The sequence below is a fragment of the Tyto alba genome, unplaced genomic scaffold (assembly GCF_018691265.1).
Source record: "Tyto alba isolate M040663 unplaced genomic scaffold, T.alba_DEE_v4.0 Super-Scaffold_44, whole genome shotgun sequence".
Lineage (NCBI taxonomy): Eukaryota > Metazoa > Chordata > Aves > Strigiformes > Tytonidae > Tyto > Tyto alba.
Genome location: NW_024881320.1, coordinates 4,592,795 through 4,615,266, shown reverse-complemented (window position 1 = coordinate 4,615,266; position 22,472 = coordinate 4,592,795). Strand labels below are relative to the sequence as shown.

Sequence of the window (22,472 nt, the reverse complement as noted above, 5' to 3'; positions counted from 1 at the left end):
GCAACAGGTTGCTCCATGGGGTTTGTATTTGAGCAAAGAATTACTGCCTGAGCACATCGCTGCCTGTCGTGTTAGCTGGAAGGAGGGGTTTTGGGAGTGATCCGGTATAGCATAAGTAGGGATTTACCCAGAAGTTTTGGGTCTGTGTCACGGGTTTCCCATCAAGTTGGAAGCTGCTGGGAGATGGCCCAGCTCTGATAGGAAACTCTAATTCCTGACTGTAGTCTTTTAAACAGCTCCCTCTGAGCTTTTGGGCTTACAAGCTCTTCACTGAAACTGTTTTCCTTGGGTTGTACATCTCAAGGAAGCAGCAGGTGTTTGTTGCTGGTTCCTGGCTTCTCACTGCTTTGACCTTACAAGGTCACTTTTGATCTTAGAGGTGTCATTCATGTTGCATCCTCTTCGGAGGATCCTCCTTTTTGTGATGCTGGGGTTTTAACCATATGGAATTGTCCCCGAATCCCTTTACCCGTTAGTCCTTGCTGGTGCCTCTCCAACCTGTCTGCTGGGGTTTTGAGTGGCCCTGCACCTCTTCCCTGGCCCTCACCTCAGCCCCAGCTGATGCAGAGCACTTGGCTGGGGCTCGTCTCCCTGTCCCCACGATGGAAATCAGCCCCCCTGCCCAGGGATCCCCGGGAAGCAGGGATCCAGTTCAGGTCCCGGGAAGCTGGCGCTCGCCTCTAGGTTAGGAGGAGGTTGTGACTCAGTAAATCAGGACTCTGCTCATTTTATCCCTGCAACGTAGCGATACCGTTTTAAAAATGACCCCTTGTTTTCCCCAGGGAGAAATGTCATTGAGATGTGTAGTCTGAACACTGCAGTGGCCAGAAAGCAATTGAGACCTTTCATTCTGTTTTATTTTTAAAGAGCTTTCAGTAAATCCAAGGTTTTTCCAGTAATAGCTTTGCATTGCTATTACGTTTTCGTTAAATGTCATCCCCCGGAGAAATGCATTATGTGTCCCTTAGCCTGGAGAAACACGGTGAATGTTTTGAACATGTCACCTTACCCATCTGACCTGTCAGCTTTACTTCTGCTTATTCATTGAGAAAGCTGTGATTCTGTGCAGGTTGCGGATGGCTCCGAGGGAAGATGCTGTTTCTCAGTTGAGAATAGTTTCTTTAACTATTTAGTCTGTGAGGATGTGTTCTCTGTAGGGTAGGTAGAACTCGTCTCCTGGGCTTGCTTCACTGCATGGGCTGAGTTACAGTGCTGAGGCTCTTGTGCAGAGAAAACTCTTTGAGATGCTGGTGTCATGTGGATCTTGGGTTTGGGTCCCAGAGTTTCTTATTTCTGAATGTTTGGGTATTTATTTTAAAGTGATGTGTTCCAGTGCTTGTCTGTTAACACTTAGGTTTGCTAACTAAGAATTTAAGTGGCTGCTTATATCGTAGTTAAGTAATAGTGGAAAAGCATCAGCAGCCTTGGGTGAGCTGAGTGGCATCAGGGCATCCATGGTGTCCATGTACACATGAGCGTCTTCTGACACAGGTGCAAACCAAAACTTTTACTCCATTTCCTTCTCCCAGAAGGAAGGTCTGTGGCTTGCCACATGCCGGCTTATTTGCTTTGATTTTTATGAGCACGGATGGGAGAGAGGGACTTTTATCAGTATTTCCCGTTCCTGCAGATCTCTCCCCAGAGGCAGTAGTCACTGGTCAAGGCTGCCCCGTGGTTCTTCCAGTCAAACCTTTCCGGTTTGGCTGTGGACATGATGCTCCAGAGCTGCGGCTTGATTTCTTCTCTCTGTGGTGCAGACCTGCCTCTCTCAAGCTACGTGATGAGACGGATGTCTGTGTTCTTCCGAGCTTTCCAAGCGTGAAGTGCACAGCCAGCTCTCAGCCTGGAGCTGGACCAACAGATCTGAGAGGATGAGCGATAGAAATACCCCTGGGGAAGGGACGTTACTGAGAACTTGTCTCCTTTTGGGGGACCTGCTTGTCCCCCTCATCTGCCCTGGCGCTGCCAGCACGGGGTGGCCGGGTATCTCCTCGCGGGTGTCCCGTGGCAGACTTGCAGCCCGCTGTCCCCTCGCACAGATGGGCAGCCCTGCAGCCCTCCTGGGACGCGGCGGTTCATCTCATCACATCTGTCTGCCTGGGCTGCTCAGAGTGCCTCTTCCACGTGGGGATTGCATGTGCTTTCCCAGTGAAGAGGGACGTGTCCAAGGGCAGCCGGAAAAAGAAGCTGATGACCTTCTGGTGCCAAGAGGCAGCAGTGATGGGCTGCAGAGAGTAGGGAGAGCTACACTCAGTCTCCTCTCTGTGCAGATTGATGTGGCAGTCTCAGAGGTGAGGCAGTATCTGCTTTTTATGGGACAGTAGAGACAGGCTGGCTGTGTGAAAAACGAGGTTCTGTGCCAAGCACCTGTGATAGCGATGGGGCGATGCCATGGAGGAGGTGAGAATAACACCTTCTTCAACCTGCAGGAGAAAGGGATCCACCTGTGTTTGCAGGTCCTGTCCTGTCCAGTGCTGCTCACCTGGTTGAGCAGACATTCAGCAGATGTTTCACTCTTTTCCTGTGTTAAATCTGAGATGAAGTTGAGCATACCCAGAGTGTAGCCTCAGCTGTGTGACCACAGCAGGAAGATCAGCTGGTTTGTACGTAGCCATGGCGAGGATGCTGCCTCCAACCAGCACCCAGAGATCATGTGTCCCCCTGCCTGTCTTTGGCCACAGATTTTAGATCACTCACAGCTGATTTGGTGAAAGTTTGTGGATGAACCGCTTGAAAACTTGGGTGATGTTTCTGTGGTGGGACAGGAGCTGCGCTCATTAAGCGCCCGGTTGCTGATGATGGCTGGGCCATGGCAAGCTTTTGACTAGCACACAGTCTTGGATGTGTTCACACCAGCTTAGCTGATGATTAGAAAAGCATTGAACCTGAGCACCCTGTCTGCCTGCTTACCTGGACACAACTGGTGTCAGCTCCTGGAGCACCACTTGAGCTGTTAATCGCAACGGGTGGGATCCAGTGTGGTCCCTGTGGCACCTCTCCCAGAGGTGGGACCCTGTGTTGTGGCAGGTTCCCTGAGGGTACATCACCCTGCGACTGGGAAGGGAGAGGTAGCGAAGGCAGTGACCGGCTGAAGGTGGCCAGGGATGGATCCAGCTCCCCTGATTCCTCGTGGAGGGTCCCAGCACGTCCCCGCTGAGGGTGTGGGGGGCACAACAGCTCCATGATGGGTGCTCATATCTGGTGCTGGAGATACCCGCGGTCACTGAGCTCTCCAAAGGGCAACCCTGGGCAAAACACTTGTCCTAGTGTCCCTCCTGAGGGATGGACAAGAACATCGTTCTACTCATGGGTGCTGGGGGACGGTGGTAACGTGCCCAGCCCACCCCGCCTTCGCTGGAAACCACGGGGAGGAAGACTTGTCCTGCCTGCAGTTGCCTGCGCTTGGCTCCCTGGGAGAGCTCAGGCAGGCTTTCGCTGCGTAGACATAACAATTTGCAGCACACAGACTGTCTCTTCCCGCTCCCCAAGCCCCCCTTTCCCCTCGCCTCCCCCGTGTCATATGTTCCAAAGCGCACTGCGTTTTTCAATCAGTGAATAACAACCACGTACTCCGCCGTGCCGTGTTTATGTGGATTACGTCGCAAATTGCTTGTTCTGAGCCAGCTCGCTCGAGCGCTGCCTGCCCTCCCACGGGCTGAGCTGGAATGCACCGGGAGCCAGCACCCTCCAGTACGGCCAGGGAGCGGGACTGGGGGCAACGGGGCGGGCTGGGGGGCGCAGGGACAGGCACCGGGGCTGGCACAGCTCGAGGAGACGGGAACCTGCACGGAGGCGGCAGCGCTTCTGATGGGTTTAAGTTTCTAAATGTCAGACTGTACCATTTATGTCTTCATTTTTCTTATTTATTTCAGCCATTATACAACCAGCCTTCAGACACCAGGCAATACCATGAAAACATTAAAATGTAAGTATGTTGCAATAAAGGCTATTCTAAATGTCAGGTTGGGCATTAGGCTGGAGCGGGAGGGATGCTGGCTTGCTCCCAGATCCTGATTAAAGCTGCCAGACAATTGCGAGCATCCTTTTAGAGCTGGTGTTTCGCTTCTCCGGGTGCCTGAAGCACAAACCAGCTCTAGGAGCAGCTCCAGGAGCCCAGCAGTTAGGAGCTGTAGCTTCAGATGGATGCTGAAGGTGCTGTTTGATTTTTCTCGGGGGGCGGGGGGGGAGGTGGTCACAGGTCCTGGCCAGTGTCTTGGCGTTTTCCCAGAGAGCACTCACCTTGGGTGCCGCCTTCTGTGTTTCATATTGAAGTACAAAATCAGCTGCCAGCGTGCATGTGTGTGTGTTTGCATGCGGGGAAGATGAGGTAAAATGAAAAGTTGCAATTACAATTAGATTTTCATGAAGCACCTCTTGAATGTCTGATAACAACTGGTTATTTCAAAGATACTCACCGAGACTTAGCAATCATCTAATTTGACTTATCACTTCAATACACGATTTAATCATCAACCTGCATTTAATAACCACAGTGACTTCCTGAACATAAAAGAAATATAACAGATAATGAGAGTAGTGATAATTGTGATTATTGTTGGAAATTTAAATAGTCAAACCAGATCTGAAACTTTTATCTGCCTTGAATGAACCAATGATTGCACTGAGCTGCCTGCAGCGTGTCTGTTTTGGTACGGGCTCGGTCAGTTGGCGATAATCATCTTTAATAATCTATTAACAAAAGTTGATAATCTTTTGCTTTTCAGCGGTATGTTAATTAATGCCAGGGGGGTCATAGAGAAAGAGTTAACGTACCTCTGCTGTTCTGCTCTGCTGCGGGGGAGCGTGGTGGGTGCTGGTGGTGTTTAGGTGCTCTCTGTCCCCAAGGGCTGTGGGGAGGAGAGGGGTTTGGTGACGTGACCCCACTGCCCGGCCCCGCTCAGTTCCTGCTCCACCCAAGGCTTCCTGTGTCATCCGGGCTGTGCACTCGCTGTAAAACATCCAAACCCCAGAGTCGCCCCGAGCCTTTGGGGTCCCACGGGGCTCAGCGGGTCCCCAGGCAGCCTCGCTTCCGGCGCTGGGCACTGGCACCCTGAGTGCAAGGGTCGTGTTCGGGTACTCGGCGTTGGCCTGGGTGCTGAGAATAAACCCGCGGTGCTGCTGTGCCCTGTGTCTCTGGGGCAGGGGAACATCATCTCCTGGGGCTGGGTGGGGAGGACAAGCAGATGGAGCAGTCAGTGGGAAATGATTGCTTTTCCTGCAGCTGAGGAATCCCAGTAGCTTTTTGCTTCCAGGTGTTTCCCTTGTGCCTTGTGTTGGTGATGCGTTTACCCCTGGCTGTTTGAGCTTGGCAGGCGTTGCGGCAAGTCTTGGGCAAGGACCCCGCAGGATTTTCACGCACGTGTGCTTTGGCCTGGGTCTCCTGTCATATCAGCTCTCTGGCCGTTGTCTTTGGTGGACACGCTGCCTGAGAAGGCAGCTCTGAGCAGCGGGCAGACATGTGCCCTCGACACTGGCTGCCTCCCCCAGCCCACACCTCTCAGGTGTGCTTTTCTAGCTGCAAAGATGCAAAAAAAAAAAAAAGCAAACAAAACCAGAGCCACCCCCTCCAGTTCACTGGTTCAACGCAGGACTCATGAAGTAGGTGACTAATATTCTGGGAGAGGCGATGATGCCTGGCAGAGGGTCTGTTCTCTTGCAGCCCCCCCGCTTTTGGAAGCCTGTTTTGCTGTTAGTTCAGGAGTTTGACAGCTGATAAACCACCTTGTATGGCATCAGGTGCTGCCCCAAGGACGTGCTCACGGTGTTGCTGGTTACAACTCGCCCCTGGCACTGGCGGCGTGTGGCAGTCACTGTTTCTTGGGGTCCCCCAGTCTCCCTCTTCCCTCGAAGGGCTCCACAGCCATCGCAAGCCAGGCGTTGAAGGTGGCAATTTCAAGCTGATCACTAGTTTTGTCCTTGAAAGAATGAGTTAAAAGTAGATCCAGATACTTCACCCACTCTGCATTCCCCTGCCAATGTTTGTGGGTTTGTGATCATGTTTTCCTGTGATTTAAATGATTTCCTGTCCTTGGTTGCTGCCTGAAAGACGGGTGCAAACGAGAGGGAACTGACTGTGCAGGTCAGGAGTGAAATTGGTAATGAGACGTGAAGCCCCATCAAACCAGCTTCCCGTGCCGGGAGAGCAGGCGCTTCTCTTCATCCCTTCCTTTGTAGGCATCCGCAGGGTAATCCCAGCCCTGGGCAGCCCTCCCGTGCGCCCGCAGTGGTGGCAGTGATAGACCAAGGAGAGGTTGGAACAGGCAGGCTTGGGGTTAATGTTCACTGTGATTAATGCTGCAAAAACATGGGAAGGAAACCACATGTTTTAATGAAAAGCCTCCGTCTCCTCCTTCCAGAAACCTCGCAATTAGCTGCCTTCAGCTGGTTATTGATGCCAGCAAAGCGCATTTACGGATCTAGGTCAGCAAAAGGCTCTTCAGTGATCTGGGCTCCAGATGTTTGCTGCTTTTGACCGTGGGCCTGTCTTGGGGGTCCTGGGGTCCAAATTGCACTTTGCTACTTGTTGATGGACATGCAGAGAAATCGGTGTGTCCTCTTCTGCCATCTCTTGTGTCCCTGCTGCACATTAGGGGACATTTGAATGCTCGAGTGGCAGATACAAAATCAAGATTGCAGTGATTCTTCCAAGCAAATAATTCAAGGTCCTTTGACCAAGAGGAAAGGGTATTAAACTTCTCTGTTTTGAACAAGTCATGCTTGGATGTTCAAATCCTACTTACAACTTCTCTGCAGGCTGCATTTGAAGATATTTTTTGTTCTTTCCTTGTTCTTAATAGAGCAGCTTCTGCTCCGTAGCCTGGAGGTGGCTGTTTCAGTAGGAGGTGGAGTAAATCCTCAGGGTGTTGGGAGACATCAGCCAGATGCATTAGAGCACCAGAAGGACAACTGCCAGGACACCACAGGTTATAATTTGCCAAGGTGTAATTGGATGTAGATTCTTCTAAACAACTTTACCCTACGCAGATTTAGCCATGATGAAAAAGACTTTTGGCAGGTTGCTGGAAGATCATCTAGGTTGTGATTCTGTCCACAAAACCTCACTGCATGCTGGCTCTGTTGTGCTAAATAGAAACTGCTCCCACATTAAGCTGATTTGGAGCCTCATACCTGGGCACAGGAGGATGGCCAGGCTGTTACTATTCGCAAATACCTTTTTTTTAAACATTTCTTGCAATGGATTGTTTTTTTCTCAGTTGAATGTTTGCAAGTATCAGTGGGAAGGCATTTGAATATCACAATGCCAGGATTCCTCGATTTCTCTACAGTGATACTTTCCGCCTTGCAACACTAGTTTAATTCTTCCTGCTTGTTTGCTTTGCTTTTCAGTTGGGATGAGTCACTTATGCTAATAGAGCTGGCTGGGGAGTTACGGGGAGAATTTCTACTCTTACTAAAATGCTACCGGTCTCTTATTTTCATGGAGTTTTATGGCCTGTCTCCTATTCAGTACAGTTAAAATTAATTTCATGCCCCAGTTCATTCCAGTGTTTGCAGCTTCAAAAGCTTTTAAGTCCTATTTAGCTGCCTTGCTGTGCTCTGTTACCCGTCTGCTTGGGTCCCTTTGGTTCACCTGCGAGTGCAGGCTTCGAGCACACGTGGTTAATTTTGTATGCTACAGCTGCCGCGTGATCGAAGGCACCGTTGAGTGGTTTGTGCCAAAGACTTGACCTGCCTTTGATGGGACCGTGTCCTTTCTGTTTGACATACCTGCTTTGTCGGTGGGAAGGGCTCTGCCACTCTGTCATCAAGAAAGAAGGGAGCAAGACATTTGGTGCCCTCATTTTCATAGGGATGGTGAGCTTTACCTCTGCAGCTAGTTTGGCCCTTGCTGTTTTTCAAGGTGTGAATGTTTTGGCTTTACAGTGGACTGACGGGTTCCTTCAAGATGCGTTGCAGCCCCGAACACAACTGGTGGTCACTTGAACGTTTCTGCATTGGTCAAGGAGGTGGCAAAGACCCCTTTTTTTTAGATTTTGCTGAAATGCAGCAACAAATGGAGAGGACTCATGCACCAGTTAAGCACCAGGGCATCTGGTCTAGGCCTCTTATTTCAGTGTTTTGCCAGCTGGATGTGCAAGGATGGGAGCTGCTCATCCTACTGTGATTTTGCATATTCTCCAGACTCCTGGCACCAAAGATATTAACCTGCTTTCCTCTAAGTGTTTGAAAAATGACAAGATGTTGTTCACATGAGCAGGATCAATTACCCGCTGTCTACCTGGAGAAATATTCTCTGAGGGGGCCTTCATCTCTACGGCAGGAGATTCCTGCTCGGTCAGCTGTGAAAAACAGCACGGTAGGACTCTCCTCCCCCCTTCCCCAAGGCAGTCATCTTGAAATCGTGGTCTGTGGGATTTGTGTTTGAAAACAGAATGTGAGCTTCTGAGCCTCAAAAGCACACAAAAGGAAAACTGAAAAGCCCAGGGTAAGTATGTACAAGGTGCCGTTCACAGGGTTTGCTTTAAACCCTTCCCTTCAAGGGCTTCTCCTTGCTTTTCCACTGAAATTCAGAAATGTCGGGGTAAAACCAGGCTACATCCCCTTGGGATGCTTGGAGAGGTGTTGGAGAACCAACCAGGGTCTGAGTGTACTGTTAAAACAGAGTCAAGAGCTTGGTGTGACTCTTGTTTTTTGTGTGTCCAGATCCAGCAGCAGCAAAGCTGTATATATTGTTAATATTTGCACATCTGGGTTGCTGTCTGCAGCTGATAGCTTTTCTGGGGGGAGAAAATTTGCCTCTGCACAATCAAAATCTGAAGTCAGGATTTTCAGAGAGGTTTAGGGGCTTCTGAATATCTTTCTTTTTGAAATGAGTTCCCCCCCCGCTCCCCCCACACACCTCTTTCTCCCAAAAGAGGAGAACAGCTTTCTTCTGAAAATGTAACAACTACAGCTTTCCAAATCACTTGTCACTTTGGAAAATTTAAGTCATCTTTTCATTACTGGCTGTTTAGGGGTTTTAGTAGCACTGGATTGCCTCTAAATTCATAGTCGAAGCCTGACAGGTAACACAAATGCTCTTCCAAACCCTGTCATTACTAATGCATTCTCTTTCAGGTCTTTTTATTAGTGCTTGTAGACATTTTCCTCATTAGAAATTCACCTAGCAGCTCTCTGCTCATCCCATTCAAGGTTTCTCATCTCTTTTATTCTCTATTGGCATGCACTAGGGCAGAAGTACTATCTCGTGATGAATTACTAAATGATGGAGACACACACTGCAACCTTCTGCTTCTTTCTCTTGCCAGTGAAAAGCCAAGTACTGATTTTGGGTGGACTATCTTGCAACACTTGGGCTTGTGATGTCAGCCTGGCTTTCAAGGAAAGGCAAAGGCTTAGGGCTGGTACCTGACTGATGGCCAGAAGTGCTTCTGCACTTGGACTTGTCTCATTTTGGTCCTAAGCTTGTAGGTGCTAAAGGGGATGGGCATGAATTTCCCATCTGATGTCAAGAACTGTTGGTTGTGGGTATAACTGCTGCCCAAGGGAGTCACTTGAGTGTCTCAGTGGGAACATCTTCACGAGGAGATGGCACCATGGGGACCTGGACAGGCTGTGCTGGGGGTCTGGCCAGGGCAGGTTCTGATAACAAGGCACCCATGTTTGCCAAGACATCTCCTCCTTGGAGCACAAGCATCTCACTGGCCTCAGCACCTGAACCACCAGGTGGATTAACAGCGCAAACTTTGTCATTAAGTATAGACACGCCTTTGGACCTCCGAAGCTGAACACATTCTGGACCTGCAGAGGATGTGATTTGAGAAGCTGGGAGACCTCTGGATGGCTGCTTTCTCTTGGGTGTTGTTTCTGGACACAAACACAGCCTGCCCGACTGCACATCCAGAGTGATGAACCTCTGCCACTCTTCTCAGAGGCACTAACAGTGCTGGGGGTTTAGTCCATCCCAATGCTCAAGGGCTCTGGGGTACATTAACTGAAGATTTGCTTCGCTTTTCTTCCCCAGAAAGCGTTTCTGAATATCACAAGGAAACTGCTCCGAACAGCTGGCTTTCCAGGAGCGTTCCCTGCTCTGGGGTTAATAGGTGACGGTGTATTACCAGCTGGAGCTGTGTGCTGGGCCGTTTCAGGGCAAGGAAATGAATGAGTGCGATGACCCACGAACAGCATGACCTGCTCCCTGCCCTGTCTGCAGGGCGCCTTGCAGCTACAGAAGTAGGGAATCGGCGACTGCCCTGAGCTGCAGCTTGGCATCCCGGCCGCAGTGATGCGCAGGAGCGGGCAGACCTGGGCAGACACAACCGTTTCTGTTCGCTCTCCGTTGCCTCTCGGCTGGCTTCACCTTGGAGTGTTCTTGCTGTGCTGCTCGGGTCCCCTGGGTTGCGGATCTCCAGTCTCCCTGGCAGCACTTTGTTTGGCTGGAGTTGCCAGGAGGCTGCTCCGTTTCCGACCCTCGCCTGCGTGATCAATCTCGCTGTACAATGGCTTTGCCAGCTGCTCGCTGCCTCCTTCCCATCGCTCTTTCCAGGCTTGATCCCTACTTTGTTTGCACTGGCTGTTTGATGAAAGACGTTCCTGTGTAATTAAATACTCCTGATTAGTTTTGATCAAATAGCAAACTTCCTTTCATCTCATCTTACACCAGCTGAAGGTCTCTGCGGGCAGGCTCGGCCAGGTGTGCTGCAGTGCATCGACTCTTTGTATCCTCGGGAGTCTTATCCCAGGGCTTTGGCAGTGTCCACACGTGTGTACGTACCAGCACCGACGCGCATGCGTGCGTGCACATCCTTTTAAGATCACAGCCTCCGGAAGGATCGTAGCCAAGTCATTCATGTCATCCTGAGCCAAGTAACTCAAAAGTCAGAGTTACAGGTTCTCTCCTTGACTGGCTCCATTGTGAAAGCCAAAAAAACAAAAACAACCTTGCGTCAAAGCCAGTTAAGGTGGAAGCGGCTGCTCCCACAGGGCTCCTTTTGTTTTGCTTGAAGTGGAAGATATATTTCCCTCGGTGGTTTGGAGGCTGGCTCTGAGAACCACACTCAGGTGTGGGGCTCACCAGTTAGGTCAGTGGGACGGTGAGATGAGGATGAGTTATTCAAGAACAAAAAGCTCTTGCGGAATCACACCGAAAATTATAGGTTGTATTTGAATCCTGCTTCCTGTGTTGGTGGCAGGTGACAATCAAGCATCAAGTTTTGAGTTTGGTTTGTCTTATTTGATCTCTGTTCCCTGCTTCTGCATGCCCATGCTTGTGGGGAAGTGCTGGGCACTGGTGGGGCTGCCCCAGGCTCCCCACCTGGGTTGTGCCCCATTTCAGGCTGGTGCCTGGTACTGGGGCTCTTGCTACACACGTCCAGGCTGCTCCTGAGAGCCTCTGTCACACGGGACTGGAAACAAATGGGCCTCTGATGTGGGAAAAACCTTGAATTTCACACAGCTTCAGTGGCAGGCTCGGCTTACCTTCGTCCCACAGGGCTGATGGAAGGAGATCGCTGGGTTAGTTCACCAGCAACAGGGACAGAAATCCTCGAGGAGTTTGCAGAGCAGTTGAGAGGGGCAGAAGCTCTGGGCTCCCAGCATGAGGGTGCATCTCCCCGAGTGTGGCCAAGAGCCCCCATTTTGGGGACTGTCTGGAGGCAACTCCATGCCTGGGAGTCTGCAGAAGTTCACAAGGTCAGTGTCTGTCTGGAGAAGGTTGTGTTGGTTGTGTGACCCGCACTGACTGGTTTCCCCCCTCCCTGGAGAGGCACAGAGAATGTGCAGGAAAATCTCCTCTGGTGACCAAAGGGCTGAAATAGCTTTTGGCATGGAGAAGGTAACGGTTCGTGGTACCCTCACCTTGGAGAAGAGCTGCCCTCAGAGGGAAGTGTTAGACTGGGGCTGCGCTGAAGTAGGCGAGTGGGGAATGTGTATGGCCTGTGTTATTGCAGCCGGTGCTGGGGGATGCTACGTGAGGCTGAGAGCCCACCAGAAAGAAGGGCTTTCCCCCCAGGTACACCAGGGAGCTGTGGAGCCCACGGCCACGGGAAGGGCAGAAGTGCAAGTGGGCTCCAGCGATAATTAGACGAATTGTTGACCGCAGGGATGGGGATGTGCCATCTGGCAGCCCCCAGGCACCAGCTCACCAGAAGCTGGGCAGGCTCCGTGCCTCGCTGGGTCCATCGCAGCCTGCCCCTGCCCTGCGTGGGGCACTGCTGCGGACGGGGCAGGGAACTTGCCTGCCCTCCCAGCCCGGGCTGGTGTGTGATGTGCCAGCCCAGCAATACTTAAAACTGTCCACAAGAGTCACTGTTGCTTTATCTAAGCAGCCTCCAGCCCTTCTGCCTGTGAGCTGCCTGATTTCCTCACCCTGTGGCGGCTGTGCCATTCAGGTCTCCATCCCTGACACTTTCCTTGTGCCCCAGCCACCCTCAGGCAGGGAGCTGCAAGGATTCAGGCTGCCGAGGAGGATGATGAAGGAGGGTTGGCGTGTTGCAAGAGTGACCTTTCCCATGTGCTGTTCCACACTGGTTATTTCTGTGCAAGGCTCCCAGCAGACAGCCCTTACCTTCCCCGCCTGTGCTGCAGCAGTTGTGCTTGGCTCTTTGATTTGCCCAGGGAGCACAGCGTGTGCTTCGGAGGCGTGTGGCCCGAATTAACCTCTCTGCAAATGGTTTCTAAGTAACAGCAGTACATGTAGCAAGATAAACTGTGAAGCCTATTTATATTTACTGGGATTGTATTAACCTTTGAAAGGTTGACCTTATGCCAAAAAAAAAAAAAAAAAAAAAGAGTGGCAAAAACATTTAGGGCATGAGGGGGTTTTGTTGTTGTTTTTAATCCTTTCATTCTTTGATTACTTCAGCCTTGGCAGTGGTAAACATACATCAGCTTTCAAGGCATTCCTAATTTTTGCAGCTGCGGAGCCATTAAATCTTTGCCTGTATTAGCACTTTCAAGGTCAGCCATGATGCAAAACTCAAGGCAACCCATCAGCTGCATAAGAGCTGCTAATTTTCTTCATTTACTCTCCTGTTTCCTGATAACTCGTGTGGCAGATTTAGCAGCAGCGTGTCAAAGTCCCGCATTGCTCCTGGATGTCGCCCAGGCTGGTGTGGAGGGCAGGGGTTGGTTTAGCTGTGCTGGCCCCAAGGGACAATCCATGACCCCTTGCTGGGGCCGGTCGCACACATGATCATCGTTAACGCTGGGAATCTGCTGGGGTGATACTAGAGTTTCCATCAGAATTGGGATAAACAAACAAAGAATGGGAATGTGTCTTTTGGGCACAGCCTCCTGTTGGAGCCTGTTCGTGCAGAGCTGAAGCCTTGGAAGGAAATCCGTGCCGGGGGGTCTCTGCAGAAGGATTTGCTGCCGGCTGCGGCAGCACACGGTGCTGAAAGCTCGCCGTGTGTGATGCTGAGGGGTGTGGAAGGGAGCACGGGAGGAGCGCCCGGTGTGCGGGGCGGGCAAACGGGTGCTGGACGCGGCCGGACCGACCTCGCCTGCGGGTCCGGGAGGTGGATGCTCTGGAGCGCTGGGCACAGCACGGCCCCACTCCTCGTTTCTCGTGCCTCCCTCCCTGCACAAACAGGCAGATGTCGCTGCAGCTCCGTGCCTCGGTTTCCCTCATTTTTAAAGGCAAGTGAGTGATGTTTGCACAGGTGAGCGGTGAGGCTTAGCTGAGCCAGTTGCCTTCAATCCTCTCTGCAGCTCCTCAGTGGATGCACCGCACAGACAGAAACAAAAGACAGTGGTGGTGTGTGATCCATCAGGGAGAAGCCTTCAGCAGCAATGTTTATTAATGTACCTAACGAGGTGGCCTTTGGTCTTTGCAGTGCAGCCCAGAACAACGGCGGGTGCTTTGTAAACACGCTGTCAAAAAGGAGCAAAGGCAGAAATTTTCCCATGCATGGGTTGATTAGATTTTTGTGTCCCCCCAGTGATCAATGCCACTTTGATTTCTGAAACAGAATCAAAGGACCTGGCTTGATATTCAAGCCCTCTCTCAGAAAGCCTTTGTGGATCCAAGTGTCTGCTCAGCAGGAGCCTTCAGCCCTGTTGCTTGGCTGTGCCTTCTGCTGATGTGGCCCGGAATTGGGAGCTGGTGGGGCCTGTGTGTCTCTACCCACCAGTGGCTCGAGCTGGGGATACTGGAGTCTGTTCCCAGCTGGTAACTGGTGTTTTCCATTTACAGGGGGAGTTACGAGTGCCCCTTGCTAGCACTGCCTTGGAAACCAAGGTCTATTTTTGTACCAGAGTGTTCAAGGCAAAGCCAAGGGGAATGAAGATGTAGTGCAGCTCAGGTGGTGTTCAGGGACTACGCGTGTATCTTGTACCTCTAGTTACTAATTGAGACAGGAAAACAGAAGGTTACAAAATCCAAATGGTACTGTTAGGACTGAGAACGAAGCCTGATGTGTTTCCTCCTTGGTAAACTAAAAAGAAGCCACAAAGCTGAGTGTGCCTGTGGGGTGCTGGATAAGAAATGATCCCTGACCCAAATTCTGCTGCCTTTCCTCTATCAGCCGTATGTGGTCTTGGAGGTAGTGGTGGTTGAAAACCCCACACCCAAGGAATTTCTATTGTAAATAAACTTGCTAATTATTGGGTGACAGTATTCCAGTGGTGCCCCCAGGCCCTGCACCGTGTCCCAGCAGGCTGGGGTCCCCCGGCACGCTGCTGGAGCAGAGGTACAGCCTGGGCTGGAGGGACCTGGGCTCCCCAGGGCAGCGCTTGCTGTGGGACTGCTGTCACTCCCCGTATGGGCCCACACACGGTTTTAGTGATGTAGTGAGAAGGAAGCTTGAGAAGTGAAAATTTTAGATACTTTCTGGGATGCTCTCCATCCCCAGACTAAGACAGGACTGTCCCCAATCCTTCCTCTAAGTGAGCTGGATCCTCTGATCCTCCCCAGTGCCTTTTGCTGCTGATTAGCTTTAGAGATTTCTGGGGGGAGGAAGGTGTTTTTTTCCTTCCCCACTAGCCAGGGGGATGAGACAGGGGGAGGGGAATGAGGAAGCAGCGAGGGTGTCTTCATTCTGCTAAATCCTGCAGAACATGCCTACATGAGACTGTTAAGCTCCTGATCAGTAATTACACACTGCAGCTCTGCCTTTAATCGGGATAAAAGACTTAAGGAAACTCCTCTGCCCCTGGTCTCTACCTTTTACCTGGAGATTTTATGGCTGTGAATATTAGTAACAGGAACAACTGCAGGAGCTCAGCTCTTGGGTTCGTGCAGACTCTGGGAGCTCTTGCAGCCTCTCCAGCTCCTTACTGCTTTGGCGCTGCTTCTCTTTGAGCAAGTATTTTATGCCGGCTTTAGAAAGTAGAAAGAAGAAGAAACCAGGGTAGTGTCTGGGCAGATGCCGGGTTAGTTGTGGTTGCAGCGGCTAGTTTCTCTCTTGAGGTCCCAATTCTGCAAGTGGCTGAACTTTCCTGGCTGGTTTGTTTGCAGCTTTGTTAGGCATGGCTCCAAAAAAGCAAGAGGTTAGGAGATATGTGCTGCAAGCCCTGCTGCAATCCTGCCTCCTTATCAGCCCGTCGGAGCCCAGGGGTGAATAACCCCTTTCAAGCGTGTGTGTGCGCTGACAGCTCCCTCGCTGCTGGCCTTGGGGAGCGGGGTGGCTCAGGGTGCTGGGGGGAGCCATCTCCTGCCATGCAGAGCTTGGCCCGAGCCCCCCAGATCATGGGGGCCCATCGGGTTTTTGCAGGTCAAGATGTAATCAAAAACCAGCCTGGCCTGTTGGTAAATGCAGAGCTGAACGTCTGCCCGTGTTCAGCGCTGAGCACACAGCAAAGGTTTGCAGAACTGAGAGTTTATGAATTTAGTTCTCAACCTTAGTCCTGGTTTTACCAATAGATGTGGCTGAAGTTCCTTGTGTTGGAGCGTTTGTTGGTCTTTCAGTAAGCTGGAACGAAGTCCCTAGATAACTGCATTTGCTGCTCTGAAGTTGATGCAAGTCTGAGTTAAGGTGGAAACTGTGCTACGAACTCCTTTGGGAGTGAGGAGAGCCAGATTTTGGATTTTAGCGGCTTTGTTAATCGGATCTCATCTATTTTTTTCTCCACAGAAACCAGGCAATGCGGAAAAAGTTAATTTTGTACTTTAAGAGGAGAAATCATGCTCGCAAACAGTGGGTAAGTCGTTCCCCTATACCGTACTTTATATTTATAAAGCAGCGTAATTTATTATGTGAGAAAAAAAAAGGATGTTTTCCAGCAGAGAGATGCTGGTGCTCAGTACTTTGCCTGTTGCATTGCTGTGGCATCTCCTATGCTAAAAATAACTTGGATGTAAAGGAGAGGTCCCCCATCCTGCTGCAGGCAGCACCTCCCTCTGCAAGGATCCCCTGCAGAGCAAACACATCAGGTTCGCTTAATCACAGCAGAGCCCTTCATTGATCTCAGAGAGCCTATTCACAGCGTAAATGTCTATTTTGTGAGTAATTGAACCTTAAGAGAGGTGTGAAACAAGCTGACTCTGCTTCCTATAAATGTTCTGAAGACTGGTCTGACTTTCCAGCTGACCACAGAGCGATGTTCTAGGAATTTGTGGCTTAAAACAAAAATCAAGCTCTGCGCCAGTTCATTTCTAGGCGTCTTTGCCTGCAGGATTGTTCCAATATCCTTCAAGGAAATGGTTCTTGGTTAGGTAAGGAGGAAAGTGGGCTTTATTACGAGACTTCAGAGGTGTTTGTTGCAAGTCCCTAGTAAATAGAGGGGAAAGTTCAGGTGGGATTTACAGAATTTATACATTTTTGGCACAGATGGTTGCCTGTTGTAGTCCCCAGCAGGAGCTGGGAGGCAAAACCAGCACAGAAGGGGAACCAATAGCCCCCACTGGGAAGGTGGATTTTGCAGTGTCTTTCCATGAAGGGTGATTCAGCTCATGACGCAGGGCTTCACATTTTACGTGGAAGATGTAAATACCAGTTCCTGACTTGGTGTCTCTGCTCTGGGGCAGGCTCTGGTGCTGGCGTTCGTGTCTTAAGTTGCCAATGGTGCAGGTTTTCTCAGTGTCTTCGGTGGTGGTTTTGGACAGAAGTGCTCCAGCTGGGAGGAATTGTTGGAAAAATTCAAAATAATCAGCGCTGGGAAGTGGTTGGAAGGCTCTGCCTTTAAAAGCAAATTCCAGTAAGGCTGTTTACACAGGCATTTCTAAGCCAGCAATCAAGTTATCTTCTTATTTTCTCCCCATTTTGTAGCCATCTTCCAAAAGCCACAGATCTTGCACTCCAAAGGGATGATTGTGTCTCCCGTTCGTGTCCGAATACGTGTTTATTCAGTCTTCTCCATGATAAAACTCTTCCAGGTTTCTAGCAAGGGGCTGCAGGGCTTATACCTTCCACACGACGCGGCGTGGCAGCCAGTGCTGCCCAGGGCACCTCGCCTGCCGCAGCTGAGCACTTCTGCAGTTGTGGGAAGCGGATCAATATTCCCTTCCTCAAAACAGGGATTGCAAAGCTTCCTGTGGTTTTATTGGAACCAGAAGGGAAGTGCCCAGGAGCTGCTTTCTGATGGAAATGGCCGGTTACTGCACAAAATCTAGAGTGAGTCGCTCTATTGTGAATATCGAGGAGCTGGGGGAAAAGGTTTAATTAGGCTGCAAGAGCGCGGTTCCTAAAATACGGCTTGCAGTGAAGTCGCCTGTCATGCAAAATAGGTGAATTTCTGCCAGCCGGTTTATTCAGTGTCCTTGAAAGGGGATTTTTCAGTTTAGGGAAGCATTTTGCCTATTCTACAAAATAGGCAACATACGGTTGCTGAATTTGCAAAGTGAATACATTTGCTGATTCTGTTTGCAAAATGGGTACGCTTAGCTATTTTTCTGCCTATTTTGTAGCAGACCCTATTTTTAGCAAAGCCCATCTACGTGCCAGCGTTTCTTTCTGGCTCTTTTACTTTCTGGGGTATGGTCGCTGCCCAGGGCTGGCTGGAGCAGGGTCAGAGCCCTGAGAGCCCCACCAGAGGATCTGCGGGGCTTCCTCCTGCCTCCACCAACATCGGAACAGCAGGAGACGTTTGATTGCCATCAGAGGGGTGATGCTGCACAGAGAGAAGGATAAAGGGAGCTGTGCTGGCTGTGAGAGATTTGTCTCCATCAGCCAGGGAGAGAAAACTGTGGGGCTTGCATAAGAATTGGACTGGTTCCTCCTGTCACCTTCGCTCTTCCCCTCCTCTCCGAAGAGCTGCTCTGTTCCCTGGAGCTGCGCGAGCGTGGGCTGCGGGAGGGCTCGGGCTTGGCACAGCCTACAAACTGCCTTCAGCTGCTACGGCGGCGTTACTATTCATCCATTTTTAGATACGCATGTCAAGTCCGATTTGGCTCGCCATCACTTGCTTGTGTGATTGGGAGGCTGATGGGCTGGTGCGCCCAGCTGGGAAGGGGAGCAGAGGAAGCACCGATGCTAAAAGCTGGCACAGGCAGTTGCTCAGGAATGGACATGCTTGCTTAAGGCTGCTCAGAGGATGCTTGAAGAAGGAATAGATGCTTCTGCTCCTGAAGTGCCTGACTGGGGGCTTCTCCTGGTGAGGGAGCTGTGAAGATCTGGGGAATGCGCAGTGCTATCAGGTGCCTGTAATCTTGGCTTCTGAAGGATGGCAAAAGATTGCAGGGAGCATGTATCCCAGCTGGACCAAAAAGCGTTAGAGAGGGATGCTGCAGACCAGCCCCACTTGTGGCAGGGTTTGAAGCTTGCGTGGCAGGAAGAATCTCTTTGCTCCATGGTGGGAAGGGGCTTCAAGAAAGCAGATGCAAGTCAGAAGTGTTTGGCTGGTCCATAACAGAGCTGTGCTTGGGAGGGCTGAGTCGGGTGAGCGGGGAGCTTTGGTACTGCCCGCCCTGCTGCCAGTGTGTGAGCTGCTGGGGAAATCAGCGGTGTGACGTTGATGTTGCTTCTTTTCCGTCTGCAAATACCACTTCCTTAAAAGAGGAATTCTGGATAAAGCTTTCATCAAATTGTCCCAAAGAGTGGAGGAAAAGGAAGAAAAAGAGCCGCCCCGCTGGCTGTGAAACAGCCCGGCAGCCGTGCCAGGCGGCTCTGCCGGGGCGGTGGCGATGCGGGACTCAGCGCTGGTTCGTTCCCACGGGGAATGAAAAACCTTTCAAAGCCTCAAAGCTTTTCACCAGACCGAGCCCTCATGCTGGGCTGCTCCCCGGCCGCGCCACGGGCTGGCACACAGCACAGGGCACTGGCTGCCTCCCGGCGCTGAGGCTTGATAAACTTTGCGGGGTATTTTTAGCCTCTTCCCAAATGCGATGCTCTGAAAGCAGGAGGATGTAGCAGATTTGCTGGCAGGGTGGGAGCTCTCATTTTCAAGGGGCCGATAGCATCGCTTCAGGAGGGGTAAAAATGCAGCAGCTGTGATTTTTCCGAGCTGCCACGGTTTGTTGGCATTACCTATAGCTCCTTGCCCGCAGCATGAGATTGGTGGCTTTTAGGGCATTTTTATTTTTGTTCTCATCCCTCTCTTTCATTGCACAGCCATTTCCTTTAGCTCCTGCTGAAACCCAAGCATCTTCTGTACATCCGTGCAGGGCAGGAAAGTCTCTGGCTCTGGCTGTGCAAATGGGAATTAGTTTCTCTGCAGGGAGGGAGCGTTAGACTGCATCAGCTGTGGGGTTTGAGGGGTTTTGTCCACCCCACACTGCTGTTGAGGTGCATCCAAAAGGTCACGGGGATCACAGGACGTGTTGCTGCGCTTGGGCTGTTGCAAGGTCCAGGATGGCTGGACCAAACTCACGTGCCGGGATCGGTGTGACGCTGGCCGTGGATTGCTGCGGGTGCCTGGCACCAGGGACGGGGCCACGGAGCTGCCGGCGCTCGGGGTCCACGGCACGACTGACGCCCTTGGCTTGGGGTAACCCAGCTGCCTCCTGCCCTGCAATTGGGCGTTACCCAATTTGGGGGTTTTTTACCTCTCCCCTTTATTGTGTGGCTGAGAGTGAGCAGGACGAGAGCAGAGCGCATCTGGGAAATCCTACAGCTTTGGACATCCCTCCAGTCATGGGGTGGTGATGGCAAGAGACGAGTCTTGGAAATCTGCATTCCCCCTGTCTCTGCTGCAGCTCTGAGCGCAGTGCTGAGTGTGCTGGTGCCGAGCCAGCCGTTCTGGAAAGCAGGATGGGGGGCGGGAGGTGATCTGGGGTTTGCTATTGATTATTTTGCAAAATGACATCTGCTTTCGCTTCCTGATTTGGGGCACAGAAGGCTTTTGCTTCACTCAGAATGAAACCTTCAAACCCCTTCTGGTCGCCCAGCTGCTTTCACGTGAGGCTGGGTGCCATCACTCCTGTCACTGCTGCAGCCATCCGGGACTGTGGCCGGGCATCTTCTCACTTGTCCCTGGGCATCTTCCTCCAGCAAGAGGGTGTCCAGGGGAGGGTAGAGCGATTCGGGGGGTGGTGTTAGGCTCCTTTGTGTTGCAAATGATATTTTAATGTTATGGTCACTGGGCTGATCCCATCGATACCAGGGAGGAGCATGGTGCTGGACCTGTGTGGGTGGCCAGGTGGGTGTGCAGTGAGGGTGTCGCCCAGGGGGACAAGTCATGGAAACCCCTTGCTGCACCGTGTTTCAGCAGAGCCTGGGTTTACCCTCAGTGGGGATGTGCTCATCCTGCTCCTGGGCCAAAAAGGAGCAGCAGCCAGCAAAATGCTTTTACTTTCCAGGATGGTGGAGGAGCTGGTGGCATCACGGCATGGCAGGGCCACCACAACACTTGTTCTCAGACAGGGGCCGGGTGCCCGGCTCTTGTTTTCGGAGGTGCCCTGTGGCCCCAGTCCCGCTGGCATTGCCGGTGCTGAGCCGTGAGCGCCGGGGCTGGTGTGTGTGGTGGGAAGAAAGGGGTGCCTGGCCGCGAGCACCTCGGCAAGCTGTGCGGCGGCCAGCCTCTCCCCAGCACAGCGAGCTGGTGGCTCTGGTCAGGGAAGGTGGTGGTTCTGAAATTACCCAGCCCTGTGCGGCGGGGACTGGCTCTCCTGCCCTCCCGTGTCCCCTCCCAAGGCCGTGTTTCTATCCCTCCTTGCTTGGTGGCCCCAGGCAGGCGCCTTGTCCTCTCCCCGTGCATGGCCAGCCGTGTCGGAGCAGGGGCTCTGTCCCCAGCACTGGTGCTTTGGTTGCTGAATCAAGCACCCAAAGTGCTGGAGGATGCTCGGGCAGAAGGTGTGGTGGGTGGGCAAAGCCACACTGGGCGAGAGTCCTTGGTTTCAGCAAAGATGTTGGGTCTGGAAGGGAAAAGCGTGAGGGTACCTGATGGCCTGTTTTGAGAATTTACCCTTGGGTTGGTGCCAGACCCTGGAGCGTGTCCATGTCCTAATAAACCATATTGCTTTAAGCAACATGACTCATGCTCAGCCTGAGCAGCCATCAAGGGACAGGCCTGGAGGAGCTGCCCTTCCCAGGCACGTCTCCTGAGCAACCTCTCTCCCTCTGCCCTTTCAGGAACAGAAGTTTTGCCAGCGCTATGACCAGCTGATGGAGGCCTGGGAAAAAAAAGTGGAGCGCATTGAAAATAACCCCCGGCGCCGTGCCAAAGAGAGCAAAGTGCGGGAATACTATGAGAAGCAATTCCCAGAGATCCGGAAGCAGCGGGAACTGCAAGAGCGCATGCAGAGGTTAGAGGAGAAGCGGTAGGAAGGGGCTGAGCTGGTATCAGACAGCCTTTCTCTTTTCTTTGGGGATGGGGGTGGGATTTGTTCATGAGAGGAGCAGGCTGGGATGCCTCTTGGTCCCTTTTCTCCCCTTCTAGTCGAAGGCAGAAACCAGCAGAGAAGCAGCTTTGCTGCTTTTTCCCCAGGGTGGCTCAGCACGGAGCCAAGAGAGAAGGAAGAATGTCAGGAATGTGGTTGCCCATCTCCCTTCTGCTGTTGATCTCCCCGGCTGGACACGTCAGAGCAGGGGGCAGCTCCCTTGTGCTGGCCAACCTGGCCTGGATGGTGCTAATTACTGCCTTACTGGTGGGCCTAAATGGAGATGTACAAGACTTGCAGATGGATTTGGTCACACCGGTGATTTAATACATTCACATGCTTTGATCAGAGCATGGGCGGGGAGAAGAAAGGTCTGCAGAGGTTATAGAAATGAGCACAGATGTTATGGAAGGAGCAAACTGTCTCACTGAAAGGGATGTCCCCTGTCTGTCTCATCCCCTGTCCATTTTTTGCCCCCTCATTGGAAGCACTACTATGGTCATATTGTTTCTGGCCAAGAGGAGACACAATTTCATGAATTCCACCTATCTTGATGAAAATATCCTATGCTTCCCATTTCAGCCCCGGGATCTTGCCCAGGGACACCTGATGTGTGCAGAACCCAAACCCTTGTGTCAGCATCCCATCTTGATGCCCCACAAACAGCTGGATGGGTCCAAACTTCCTAATCAGTGGCTTTATTTTATCTTAAAGAGAAGGGGAGAAATGGTACTGAGAAATGTTTTAAACTTTTACATGCTTAATAAGAGAAGTTTTAATTCCTCGGGATGCATGGCTGTTATGTTGGGTGTTACTG

General features: G+C 51.6%; 1 protein-coding gene across 18 annotated transcripts in view; it reads left to right on the top strand.

The window, feature by feature from the left end:
* Positions 1-22,472, top strand: part of NCOR2 (nuclear receptor corepressor 2) — a 256,199-nt gene that overhangs the window by 145,206 nt on the left and 88,521 nt on the right. For 12 of the 18 annotated variants that reach the window (XM_042805493.1, XM_042805502.1, XM_042805494.1 and 9 more), the window contains 3 exons: positions 3,873-3,925; positions 16,035-16,101; positions 21,408-21,595. In XM_042805493.1, coding sequence (XP_042661427.1) covers positions 3,873-3,925; positions 16,035-16,101; positions 21,408-21,595 — 308 coding nt within the window. The remainder of the gene's footprint in view (positions 1-3,872; positions 3,926-16,034; positions 16,102-21,407; positions 21,596-22,472) is intronic. The other 6 variants (XM_042805509.1, XM_042805506.1, XM_042805498.1 and 3 more) reach the window with 1 other exon arrangement.